Below are 13538 nucleotides of genomic sequence, written 5' to 3'. Positions count from 1 at the left end.
ACTGGTGCTATTTTTTTCTTTCTTTTTTGAGTCTTTCTCTGGGTTTCATCCTGGATAGTTACTATTGCTATCTCTTTTCATATTCACCATTTTTCTTCAGTGTCTAACTTGCCATTAATTCTATCCAGTGTATTTTTTTAACCTCAGATAATTTTCATTTCTAGAAGTTTGATTTGGGTTTTTATTATCTTTCATGTCTCTTCTTACTATCTTTGAGCTTTCCTCTAGTTTTTTAACTATATAGAATATAGCTATAATAACTTTCCATTTTATCTGCTAATTCTAATATCTGTGTTAGTTCTGGGTGGTTATGATTGATTTTTCTCTTTATTATAGATTATATTTTTCTGCTGCTTTTTTGTATGTCTGGTAGTTCTCAACTGGATGCCAGACTTTGTGGCAGACTTTGTGAATTTTACCTTTTTGGGTATTGGATATTTTTGTATTCCTATGAATATTCTTGAGCTTTTTTTCTGGACTATAGTTAAGTGACTTGGAAACAGTTTGATTCTTTTGGATCTTGCTTTTGTGATTTGTTAGGCAGGACCAGAGCAGTATTTAGTTTAGAACTAATTATGTCCCACTAATAGCAAGACCCTTTAGAGAACTCTACTGATACCCCAAGAGTTATGAGGCTTTCCAGTCTGGCTGGTGAAACAGGCAGTATCCCAGGCCCAGTGAGCTTTAGGGGACTATCCCCTCAAAGCCCTTTGATTGATTGTTCAGCCTCGGTAGTGTCTTCACATGCACACACTGATCAGCACTCTGCTGAGTATTCTGGCGGGGACACTTCCGTAGACCTCTGGAATTTTCCCTCTGTGCAGCTTTCCATTACCCTGCCCTGTAAACCCTAGCTGTTTAGCCCCCCAAGATTCTCAGCTCTGTGTGTTCAGCTCAGGGAGTTTGCCATGTTCCATCAAGCTTCCCCCTTCTTGATCAGGGGCTACAAACTCTCGAGGCTGTAAGCTGAGGCAAGTATAGGTCTCACCTTCTTTGACTCCCATGTCCCAGGGATCACTGTCCTTTGTTGCCTGATGGCCAGTGCTTTATTTGAAAGATTGTATGAAACCATTGTTTTAGTAATTTTAGGTGGGAAGATAAATCTAGCCTCTGTTGGTTGGAAACAGAAGTTGACTATTTTTAAATTGTGATGTTTTGTGCACAGAAGAGCATACATATAATTATCTTGTAAAATATCTCTGAAGAACTAGAAATCAACCTAAATAATATATGCCAGCTGTAGCTTTCACATTTAGTTTTTGGAACAGAGTTCTAAATTTTTGCATAAAAGCCAAAGAGCAGTTGATATAAATAATTACTTTGGTCCCAGATTTCACTGAGAGATGAAAAGAAAAACATTTTTCTCTGCATAATATGTCTCTGGCTCAAATACGGTATTTTTTAAATTACCAAAATAATGTTTGACCAGAAAAAAATCCTTTTCGAAAACATAATCTTATTTAAGTGATCATATATGAGTTCTTTCCCTGCCAGAAAAATTACTGTGCATGTAAAGTTTATCTTTTAACTTTGTATGCTCCATTTTTATATAAGTCTTCCTGTTGCTTATGAGCCGTAGGAATTTTTTCAGACCTTTAAGCAAGCAACAGGTAGATGTATTGTTGAAAGTCATGTAGATATTTCTTAGAAAAATAATTAATAATATCCTTTCTTCTTGTCATATTCCCCTGCCACTGCCAAGAAGTTATTCCTAGAGTAATGGCTTCCATTTAAATAATCACAAATAAGCATTTATACTTGACACTTTGACCAAATCTTCCATTGATGCGAGGGAATTTCCTCTTGGGACTCAGAAGGAATTTTTATTATAAAGGAATACTTTACCTGTTTAGGTATGGGGATGCGAATTGCTGCATTGTTGGTAGCAACAAAAGATGGGAAAAAAAACTAAATGTCCTTCTGCAGGAGACTAGTTAAATTATGGCATAGCGATACAGTGTATGTTAAAAAGAATAAACAGCTCTAACAGGTGCTGATACATACTAGTCTGTAAGATATATTGACAAGTGGAGAAATGTGTGTGTGCACGTGCGTGCATGTGTGTACACATAAGCTTAATCCAGCTTAGTCTATCTCTGGAGGAATATATAAGAAACTGGTAACTGTGGTTGCCCCTGGGAAAGAGAATTGAAGATTGAGATAGGAGGGAGAGATTTATTTTTCACTATATATTTCTATGCTATTTCCTTTTTAAAAGCCACGTGCATGTATTACTTTAAATAAAATCCTGTTTTTAAAAAAGAGAAAAAGCAAACTGTTCTTGTTTTGACTTCTCTAATAGGAGTGATCGACACAGGAATTGCCCTATTTGTCGCCTACAGATGACTGGAGCAAATGAATCTTGGGTGGTATCAGATGCACCCACTGAAGATGATATGGCTAACTATATTCTTAACATGGCTGATGAGGCAGGCCAGCCCCACAGGCCATGACCTTGAAGTGAAAGTCTTCTGTTGCTATTGTGGGCTCAAATATTTGGTCGTGGGGGAAGAATGTAGGGTTGTGGCACTGGCACAGACACAGGAAAATCCATTTTCCCCACTCTTTTATTTTTGCTATTCTGATCATTTGTCCCCCTTTTAAAAATAAACTTCCCATGTCTTCCATTTGTGGTACTAAAATTTGCTACTGTTTTAGACCATATTTTCCTATTATTTATCTGTTCAAATTTGTATTATTACAACTAATAGCTCTTGAATTCTTTGCTAAAGGTAACAGCAACACTTCCAGAGGCTTCTGAAACACTACTGTTTTGCAGGGCAGGAGTATTCTGGAATCCTTTTACTTAGATATAAAATAAACCTCGAATATTAAAAAGTTGTAGCCATCTGAGAGAGGAAAGTTTAAGTGATTGAAAATGTAGAATACTTCAACGTGCATGTTACTACTTAAAACTAGTCTTTCTGCTGGAATCTAAGGAGTATATATATATATATATATATGCCCCCTTGTGGTTAATTATTGCTCCTTTAATAATTTTTACTTGAAATGATCCACAATTATTTCATAACTTTAGCAGTATGTTTTGGAACTACTGTACTTAAAGGTTTGTTTGTTTGTTTGTTTTTGCCATACTGTATAATTTGGGTGAGGTCTACAAAATTGGGTGTGACTTTCCTTTGCAAATGGATTTCTCCTGGGGAATTTTCTTGGCTGTTCTGGAAATGCTTTCCCACAGCTGGGTAACTGTTCTAAATGGCTTTGATAATGCTCACACATCTTGGAGTTTCAGAAGGAAATTATTCTGCATCACAAATACTAAATTTTATATTTCTAAATTACTATAGGTCATTTAATATTGGTTTATGGTGCTTTTATTTCCTTAACTTGAAAACATCTTTCTGAGATTTCAGAGTCCTCAAATTTCTTAGATTAAGAGACAAGAGGCCAGTGCAGTGGTTCACACCTGTAATCCCAGCACTTTGGGAGGCCGAGGTGGGTGGATCATTTGAGGTTAGGAGTTTGAGACCAGCCTGGCCAACATGGCGAAATCCTCTCTCTACTAAAATACAAAAATTAGCTGGGCATGGTGGCAGGTGCCTGTAATCTCAGCTACTCGGGAGGCTGAGGCAGAATTGCTTGAACCCAGGAGGTGGAGGTTGCAGTGAGCCGAGATCACACCACTGCACTCCAGCCTGGGAGACAGAACGAGACTCCTAATCAAAAAAAAAAAAAAAAGACAAGAAAATAGAGTGAGGCTTTTTTACCATATATACATAAAATACTTATGAAAATTAGAAGATAATTTGGCATTCCTACTGTTTCACTGTACTTCCATTGAAATACTCTTTCCATTAAAATATTCTGAAAGAATATAGTAATAATGGAATTGTGATCTTCAGTTGCACCTCAACCATTTTTTTTGCTTATGAACTAAAATTTCTAACATTAACATTTCAGCATGTAATAAAACAAGGGCCTATCTCCTTTAAAATTTAACATTCCATGTAACTTTTCTGACTTATCATTCATAAGTTGCAAATATTACTATTTTCCTAAACCAGGGTACACAATTTAAGTTGCCACTTATTGATGACAGAATTTCTGGATAGTAGGATTTTAATAGGCGAGCAAATAAAATTCAAATCAATTTCAAGGAAAAACATCTGGCCAGGGGTAGCTTGATTTCGCCCCCAAAAATACTGAAGACTAATCCATTGACATTCATAATGGGACAGCTAAGTACCAAATAGCTAACTACTCCCTATGGAGGTTTATGCAAGCAGAGTACCAGGGGTTCCATCATATCAACCTGGCAATGCACTTGGTGGTTGTGTGACCTTGAGAAAGTCTCTTACTCTTGTTGATGTGTTCTTACTTTAGAAACTGAGACTTTATTTGTGGTTTTCACACTATTTCAGCAGCAAAAACTTTTTCAAGGAAAATCTTACAGAACCTTTAAACACGTGTGCATACACACATACCCTATACCCCACTATATAAAAGTCATATTATAAATTTCCTTATTATATAAACTTTATATACTATAAATGTGATTAAGTCAATGAATAAAAACATTAATGCATTGGTGATATCCAGCATGTTTGAATTTGGTGAGTAACACACATATAGTGGGAGTCATTTTTAAAAAAAAATTTTTTTAATTAAATTCAAGTCAAATTTGCAGAACCCTGTATCTCCTCCATAGATTCTTAGTATTCCATGGAACATATTTTGAAAACCTTGGGATAGATGATCCACTGAAATCTTTTCCAGCTCTAAGATTTTAAATTGTCCTTTTAGATTAGACTTGCTGAGTTTAATTCAGATTACCTAATTTTAAAATGTTTCTGAAAAGTGAACAGAGTTACCTTACAGAGTTTTGGATCTTTCCAGGGATAGCCAATGATTTTATCCCCCAGAATCCTTCACCTTTCAAGGAATTATTTAACAATGAGCCCAGTGACTCAATAGGGCCCAAACCTTTTTATTTTACAATATGAGCTCCAAGACACTTACTGATCTACTGTGAATATAAAATGTTATTAGCCTTATCAAATAAATAAATGAGCACAGCTCTTTGTTCGCTCTATTAAACTGGGTGATAATAATTATTTAGATGTGAATGTTAGGTCAGTTCTACTGTAATAACTAATCGTAAAAGTTGTAAATTTGTTTAATGGATGAAATGTACACTTTTTGTATTCTGTACAGCTTTGTCTTTTTTAAATATGAAGTACTTAAATGTACTTACTATGATAGGAAATATAATGTGTGCCTTCTAGGATTTGTGAAGTGGTTTCATGAACTCTAAGGAATTTGTTTTCCCTATCTTAACTCAGTAACAGAGGGTTTACTCCGATTATGTATAGAACCTTAGTTTGAGAAAATGAATTTTACTATGTACTGAATTTAGAGGTTGAGAATAATAGGATCTGTGTTATTCTTAGTACCCACTGATAAATTGTGCAATAAATAATCTTTCACAAGTAATTTTAGCTAATTGAAGAGATTATTTTCCTATGTAATTTCACATTCTAATATACTAAATGTTTATATTCCTTAGAGAACTATTTTATATTGTGTGCTGGGGGCTTGTGATGTTTGTGTGCTGTTTTAAAATTCATTTCAAATTGGACTCCATTTCCTTATATCTAATATATATCTGGGAGAAAAGGCTGCTTGAAAATATGTTTTGATTCAGTGATTTTTAACATTGGGAAGTTGAGTTTATTAAAAGGTAGTCTGAAGAATTTGCATTTTTAACTGTTATTGTCTGAAGTCAAGCTTAGTCTATCCAGGAATAAGAAAACTACTTGGAGATGAGGGAAGTTAACAGGTCACTCACATTTATGCTGGGCCACACAATGACGACATAATACAAACCTAAGCAGCTGACAACAGACTCATTTGCTCTTATGTCTTTTCACCCTGCTGTAGCAGTCCTCAACCTTTTTGGCACCAGGGACTGCATTCATGGAAGACCATTTTTCCACAGACCAGGGTTGGGGTGGGAATAGTTTCGGGATGAAATTTTTCCACCTCAGATCATCAGGCATTAGTTAGATTCTCATAAGGTGCATGCAACCTAGATCCCTCGTATGCGCAGTTCACAGTGGAGTTCGTGCTCCTTGAGAATCTAATACCGCTGCTGATCTGACAGGAGGTGGAGCTCAGGCAGTAATACTCACTCGCCCGCGGCTCAACTCCTGCTGTGCAGCCTGGTCCCTAACAGGCAGCAGACCAGTACTGTCCACAGCCCAGGGGTTGTGGACCCCTACCCCAACAGACAGCAAAAATAAAATGCTCAACCCTATTGTAGTTTGTTTACCTTGTAAAATCATTTCCAAAATATAAGAATGTAATTAGAGAAACATCGTAGAATCTTAGTGCTGAAAAGTGCAAGGACATAAGAATGAGTGGCAGTTGGTAGTTAAATTGACTGTATCATCATACTGTGGAGAAATGCACATTTTACTGTCAAAATACATAAAAGCCTTTGCAGAGATAGGTTTTGACACGCTTGCAGCTGTTTATAGTCTTACTCTCTGTCATCTTCTATCTTACTAATTGCAAAAATTTCCAAGGAACTATGTTTATCTGGTTAGTATTCCCCTAGTTACACTTGTTCTTTATAATGATCATAGTTCAGGCAGAGTATTTGGGTATATCACCTTCAGTCATGTCTCAAACGCAGGAAATGAAGAATATTGTTTCACCAACACTCAGAAGTAAAGAGAAAGCAAGAGAAAAGTGCTTTCGGCTCTTGTTTAATCCAAGAGGCCATGAAAAATAACAGCCCAGGAGCTGTGATTTGTTTTCACGAGGCAAAGAGCAATGATGTCGATCGTTCCAGCGGTACAATTTGAAGTAACACATAAAGTGAACTTGAGCCCTTAAGGATAAAGAAGGGATAACTGCCTCAAAAACTGTTGCTTTAGAAACCTGAGCCAGTATACAATTAATTGCCTCTTATTCCAGTTGCAAACACAAAGGAAAGTAGGGATTTGTCCCCCAAAAGGCCAATTAAGTATAGCAATGTAATAAAAGCACAAAGTGCTATAGAAAAGATGTCAGAAAAGCTTGCAGGACACCGCTGCTAGCCCCATACCCCGAGCCAACCAAACCCCAAAGACACCCCATACAGTTTATGTAGCTTACTTCCCCAAAGCAATACACTGAAAATGTTTCGACGGGCTCATATCACCCCATAAACAAATAGGTTTGGTCTTAGCCTTTCTATTAGCTCTTAGTAGGATTACACATGCAAGCATCCCCACCCCAGTGAGTCACCCTCTAAATCACCACAATCAAAAGGAACAAGTATCAAGCACGCAGCAATGCAGCTCAAAACGCTTAGCCTAGCCACACCCCCACGGGAAACAGCAGTGATAAACCTTTAGCAATAAACGAAAGTTTAACTAAGCCATACTAACCCCAGGGTTGGTCAATTTCGTGCCAGCCACCGCGGTCACATGATTAACCCAAGTCAATAGAAACCGGCATAAAGAGTGTTTTAGATCAATTCCCCTCAATAAAGCTAAAATTCACCTGAGTTGTAAAAAACTCCAGTTGATACAAAATAAACTACGAAAGTGGCTTTAATGCATCTGAACACACAATAGCTAAGACCCAAACTGGGATTAGATACCCCACTATGCTTAACCCTAAACTTCAACAGTTAAATTAACAAAACTGCTCGCCAGAACACTACGAGCCACAGCTTAAAACTCAAAGGACCTGGCGGTGCTTCATATCCCTCTAGAGGGGCCTGTTCTGTAATCGATAAACCCCGATCAACCTCACCACCTCTTGCTCAGCCTATATACCGCCATCTTCAGCAAACCCTGACGAAGGCCGCAAAGTAAGCGCAAGTACCCACGTAAAGACGTTAGGTCAAGGTGTAGCCCATGAGGTGGCAAGAAATGGGCTACATTTTCTACTTCAGAAAACTACGATAACCCTTATGAAATTTAAGGGTCGAAGGTGGATTTAGCAGTAAACTAAGAGTAGAGTGCTTAGTTGAACAGGGCGCTGAAGCGCGTACACACCGCCCGTCACCCTCCTCAAGTATACTTTAAAGGACACTTAACTAAAACCCCTACGCATTTATATAGAGGAGATAAGTCGTAACATGGTAAGTGTACTGGAAAGTGCACTTGGACGAACCAGAGTGTAGCTTAACACAAAGCACCCAACTTACACTTAGGAGATTTCAACTCAACTTGACCGCTCTGAGCCAAACCTAGCCCCAAACCCATTCCACCTTACTACCGAACAGCTTTAACCAAATCATTTACCCAAATAAAGTATAGGCGTTAGAAATTGTAAATCGGCGCAATATAGTACCGCAAGGGAAAGATGAAAAATTGCAACCAAGCATAATACAGCAAGGACTAATCCCTGTACCTTCTGCATAATGAATTAACTAGAAATAACTTTGCAAAGAGAACCAAAGCTAAGACCCCCGAAACCAGACGAGCTACCTAAGAACAGCTAAAAGAGCACACCCGTCTATGTAGCAAAATAGTGGGAAGATTCATAGGTAGAGGCGACAAACCTACCGAGTCTGGTGATAGCTGGTTGTCCAAGACAATCTTAGTTCAACTTTAAATTTACCCACAGAACCCTCCAAATCCCCCTGTAAATTTAACTGTTAGTCCAAAGAGGAACAGCTCTTTGGACACTAGGAAAAAAACTTGTAAAGAGAGTAAAAAATTTAATACCCATAGTAGGCCTAAAAGCAGCCACCAATTAAGAAAGCGTTCAAGCTCGACACCTGTCATCTAAAAAATCCCAAACACATAACTGAACTCCTTGCACCCAATTGGACCCATCTATTACCCCATAGAAGAGCTAATGTTAGTGTAAGTAACATGAAAACATTCTCCTCCGCATAAGCCTACATCAGACCAAAATATCAAACTGACAATTAACAGCCCAATATCTATAACCGACCAACAAGCCATTATTACCCCCACTGTTAACCCAACACAGGCATGCCCACAAGGAAAGGTTAAAAAAAGTAAAAGGAACTCGGCAAATCTTACCCCGCCTGCTTACCAAAAACATCACCTCTAGCATTCTCAGTATTAGAGGCACCGCCTGCCCAGTGACATGCGCTTAACGGCCGCGGTACCCTAACCGTGCAAAGGTAGCATAATCACTTGTTCCTTAAATAGGGACTTGTATGAATGGCTCCACGAGGGTTCAGCTGTCTCTTACTTTCAACCAGTGAAATTGACCTGCCCGTGAAGAGGCGGGCATAGTATAACAAGACGAGAAGACCCTATGGAGCTTTAATTCATTAATGCAAACAACACTTAACAAGCCCACAGGCCCTAAACTATCAAACCTGCGTTAAAAATTTCGGTTGGGGCGACCTCGGAGCACAATCCAACCTCCGAGCAACACATGCCGAGACTTCACCAGTCAAAGCGAATTACCACGTTTAATTGATCCAATAACTTGACCAACCGAACAAGTTACCCTAGGGATAACAGCGCAATCCTATTCTAGAGTCCATATCAACAAGGTGTTAGCTGGACAGACTAAAATAATACCCCGGGAAAAGGAAAGGAACATGTATAGCTTTGCTCATGAACTATAACAGGGTAGAAGTTAGAGAAAATAACAAAGGAAGATTTATCTTCTGGGTCTAGTGAGCTTCAGTTTGAAAATTTTGAGTTTTCCTAGTGAATGTCATTCATGTCTGAGTCTTAGTAAAAGATAAGTTAGCTATTATTATTGATAGCTTTTCATGGTGCCCAATCTTAAGAGTAAAAATCTTTAACATTTGCTTTAAATATGATTACCTTTAAATAGTTTTAAATTATTGAGCCACAGTCCTAGCTGACTTTATTTAACAATTTAAAAAAAGATACTTGATACAGATAAAATGACAATGAGAAACTACACAATACTTCCTGTGTTAGGGCAAATGTATATAAATGGGGGCTTTTCAAAACTAATCCCTAAGATAACAATGGATTTTCATTCAATTTCATAATTAGCTGTAAGATAGCATATATATCTGCCTAGTAAAAAGACTGCATTTATACTTCCATATGCTGAATTGACCAGTGGAGGGGACAGGCATTATAAAGTCACAAGATGAGACAATCTAAAGTCAAATAAGTTCACAGGCAGAAACTGGGTTCTTCTTCTAACTATAATGATTCAAAAAGACCTCCTGTAGTCTGAATTTGACCACAGAAATAGATAGGAAGGTCCTTGAGCAGCCTCTTAAGTACTAAGAGCACATGTCCTTAAAAAGTTGCCAAAAGAAATTCACTTAGTTATTCAATATGCATTTATTGAGCACCTACTACATACCAGGCACTAGTAACACAGATAAAGAGTACACTGATAAAGGTTAATTCAGATTAATCTTTAAAAATGCTTTCTACCTGGCCCCTGGGACCATTGTATCTTCTGAAGTCATCATAGTAGATAAAGGAGAAATTTTGCCTTAAAAAAATGCACCCGGTTACAGTGATTAAAAACACACACACACACACACAACTAACATTTGTGGGGTCTAATGGAATAGTGGGGAAAAGACAGGATTTGGAATAAGGAAATCCAGTTGTAGGCCTATTACTTATTAGCTGTGTGCCCTTAAGTTAAATTTCACTTATCTGGCCTAACTCTTAATTGGTAAAGTGATAATTGGCCTACAGTTGTAGCATATTAGAGCCAAAAGGAGCAGAGATCATCTAGTCCTGTGCTTTTTGAAGTTCTTCGTTCAAATGAAAATATTATGTAGCAGCCCCCGTGTAAAACTGATGAACGCAGTCACTTTGACAGCCCCTGAGCATCACTCACTCCCTTCCCTCCCCCACCCTAAAGTATTCATGAGGAGACTCACAGAACACCCTGAAAGCCACTCATCTAGTCCAAACCCTCACTTTCTAGGTGAAGAAACCAAGACTCAGAATAGGAGTGGCTGTTTTCATGAGTACATTTGGCTTCCAACTAGAAAGAGGGAAGGAGGGCTAAATAAAACGGTTTAAGAAATTCACTAAAAACACAATTTGTCAAGAAGGAAGTCTTCCATCTTAACTCCTTCAAAGTAGCCCCTTTATGAAATGGAGCTTTGAAATTGATTGTGTTTAAGGCAGCCAGCCATCCAGAGGCTGAAATGAACAACTACCAATTAGCCTACCTGGGCCAATGGAGAAAAGTATGGCAGAAAACCACATGTTACTTGGCATCTGACCAGGGAAAATCCTGGCCCCAACAGTTCAGGCACTGGCAGTTTCAAGAGAAATACTTGGAAAATTAGGAACAAGTATAGACAAGTGCTCAGCTCCCAGATCCCCAAGGAGAAGTCACCATCTTGTTACTCAGAAATACTAACAAGTGAGCATGTTAACTCTTAAAGTGAGCAGTGCAACCAAAATCACCAGTTTAAAATTTCTTCAGAGGCATCCTCTTCACAGAGGAAAGTCCTAGTTCGGAATCTTGACCACTATTAGCTACAGCAGACTTGAAATTGAACCAAAAAGTTAAAATGCATGTCAAATGCTGGACCTAGTCGGTCAAGGCGGTGATCTCTTCTGATTTCATAGCATCAGACAGGAAGCTGAGCTCATTGCATAAGGTCTCATATCGGAATGCCATCCGGATCTGAGCCACATTTGTCTTTCGAATATCATTTCCTTCAGGTCCTTCTTTATAATAATTTTGTCCCAGAAACTTTTGCTTTTCCTGTGGGCCAAGAGAAATACAAATGAAACTATATACTTTTGATTCACTTTCTATAGCCATGCGGGCAGCTTTGACATCAGTCACAGCAAGTCAGACTAGTCCCCCTGAAGCAGATCTTTGGTCAGGACATCTTATCCCCACGGAACTCTTAAAATTCCTGCTGGCCTCTGTGTCCTCAAGGATGTCACCCTGACAACCTCAGTCATCCTCAGACAGCCCTTCATTCCTGGCTGTGCTTTCCTTGATCAGAGAGGAAAGATAAGGTCTGCAGCAGCTGCTGGGGATGGGAAAGGCAAGGGGAAGGAGGTAAGACTCGAATTAAGAAGTCCCTCCTGAGAGCTGACAAGGACAATGTTCCTGGGGAGGGCCAATCCAAGGCACCACACTGCGCATGAAAGGAATCTTAAGCCTTTAACTCTGCTGCATCATCATCCGACAAGCACAGCCCCTAATGCAACCTCTTCCCAACCAGTGACATCACCCAGGGAGGTGTCGGGGGACCTAACGTACATCAGAACATGGGTCTCAGTGCCAGCTCCTCATCAGGCTTTTTAAAAAATGACAGATGTCTGAGTCCCATAGTCTAGATTTTTATTCAGTCTAGATACTGTTCATCTATTCAAGAAATATTGAGCGCCTGCTATGTGCCAGGGACTATCTAGGGCCCGGGGATATAATTCTGAACAAGCCTCTGCCCTCACAGAGCTTACATGCTAGAGGGAAAGACAGAAAAACACATAACTAAACATCAGCAGGAATAAATGGTATGGAGAAAAACTGATTAAGGAGATAGAGAATAATAGCAAGTGTGTGGCTATTTTAGAATGGGCGATCAGGGAAGGCCTCTCCAAGGAGGCGTAGAGGTCTGAGAAGGGTGAGGAAGCAGCCATGAAAACACAGGAGGCTGCCGCGTCTTCTCTCCCTGTGCCTGAGTGTCTCAGAGGCCCTGCCTGCTATGTTCATCACAGATCCCCAGTGCCTGGAAGGCTCCTGGCACACAGCAGGAAGCCTTCCCAGGAGGGACACAGGCAGCACCGTCACACTCCATACCTGATGCGAGAGGCCGCTCTGCAGCACGCTGTTCCTGGCGATCTCACACAGGTCGCAGGTGCTCAGCTTCCACACTTGAGCTGCAATGGCATATTCTTCCATAAGTGCTTCCTAGACCCTCCCCGAAAGCATGTGGATTAGACGGGAGGATATCCATGTCAATCGTTCACACATGTCCAAAGCTAACAACATCAGACACTGCGGGTTTAACTTTTCCTCACTAAATGGCACCTGGATCATCAAACATCACACCTTCAAAGCCTAAGATCTTTTCTTCTGTAAAATCACGGGTTATCAAAGAGAGATCTAAAATCACGCCTCCAGATTTATTCATTGACCAGCACTGAGACCTCATGTTGAAGCCCTGTGCCAGTCATCAGGGATGGCAGTCTCTGCTCTCCTGTGACAAGCCCTCTAGTCATGCCACATTTAGCACTTGCCCTCTAGCTTTTCTTTTTAACACACTATTTTCTTAAGTTTGCAATAGATAGATAGATGATAGATAAATAGATAGATAGACAGATAGATAGATAGATAGATAGATAGATGAGTAAAGTACTAAAAGCAGAGATGGAACATCAAAAAAAAATGAGAAGTGATCATAGGATAAGTGGTAAAATGGTGTAATCCCAGAATGATCTGGGTTTGAGCTGTGGTTTTGCTTCCCTTCTGGGATGTGAAGTGTCTATTCATCACAAGCCGTCTGTGACCTCTTCTCCACCCCACTGCCGCTGTAGCCTAGAGCAATAGTTCTCGAAGTACAGGTCAAGGACCCCTGAGGGTCCTAAGACCTTTTGAAAGGTCTTGTCTTTTCC

General features: G+C 39.4%; 2 protein-coding genes across 5 annotated transcripts in view; one reads left to right on the top strand and one right to left on the bottom strand.

Annotated features, from left to right (window-relative positions):
- The window catches only part of RNF141 (ring finger protein 141), a 31696-nt gene extending 23979 nt beyond the window's left edge, over positions 1 to 7717 (top strand). Inside the window, exon 6 of the mRNA XM_003818159.5 lies at positions 2303 to 7717. Within this exon, the coding sequence (XP_003818207.2) occupies positions 2303 to 2453 (151 nt within the window). The 3' untranslated portion in view covers positions 2454 to 7717. The remainder of the gene's footprint in view (positions 1 to 2302) is intronic.
- Positions 7718 to 10255: 2538 nt separating this feature from the next.
- Positions 10256 to 13538, bottom strand: part of AMPD3 (adenosine monophosphate deaminase 3) — a 56595-nt gene continuing 53312 nt past the window's right edge. For all 4 annotated transcript variants that reach the window (XM_034932137.3, XM_003818151.6, XM_034932138.3 and 1 more), the window contains exons 14-15: positions 12724 to 12834; positions 10256 to 11673 (exon numbers count right to left, since the gene is read on the bottom strand). In XM_034932137.3, coding sequence (XP_034788028.3) covers positions 11497 to 11673; positions 12724 to 12834 — 288 coding nt within the window. In that variant the 3' untranslated portion in view covers positions 10256 to 11496. The remainder of the gene's footprint in view (positions 11674 to 12723; positions 12835 to 13538) is intronic.

This window comes from Pan paniscus, chromosome 9 (assembly GCF_029289425.2).
Source record: "Pan paniscus chromosome 9, NHGRI_mPanPan1-v2.0_pri, whole genome shotgun sequence".
NCBI lineage: Eukaryota > Metazoa > Chordata > Mammalia > Primates > Hominidae > Pan > Pan paniscus.
The sequence above is the reverse complement of the archived record's forward strand: the minus strand, read 5'-3'. Positions and strand labels throughout refer to the sequence as shown.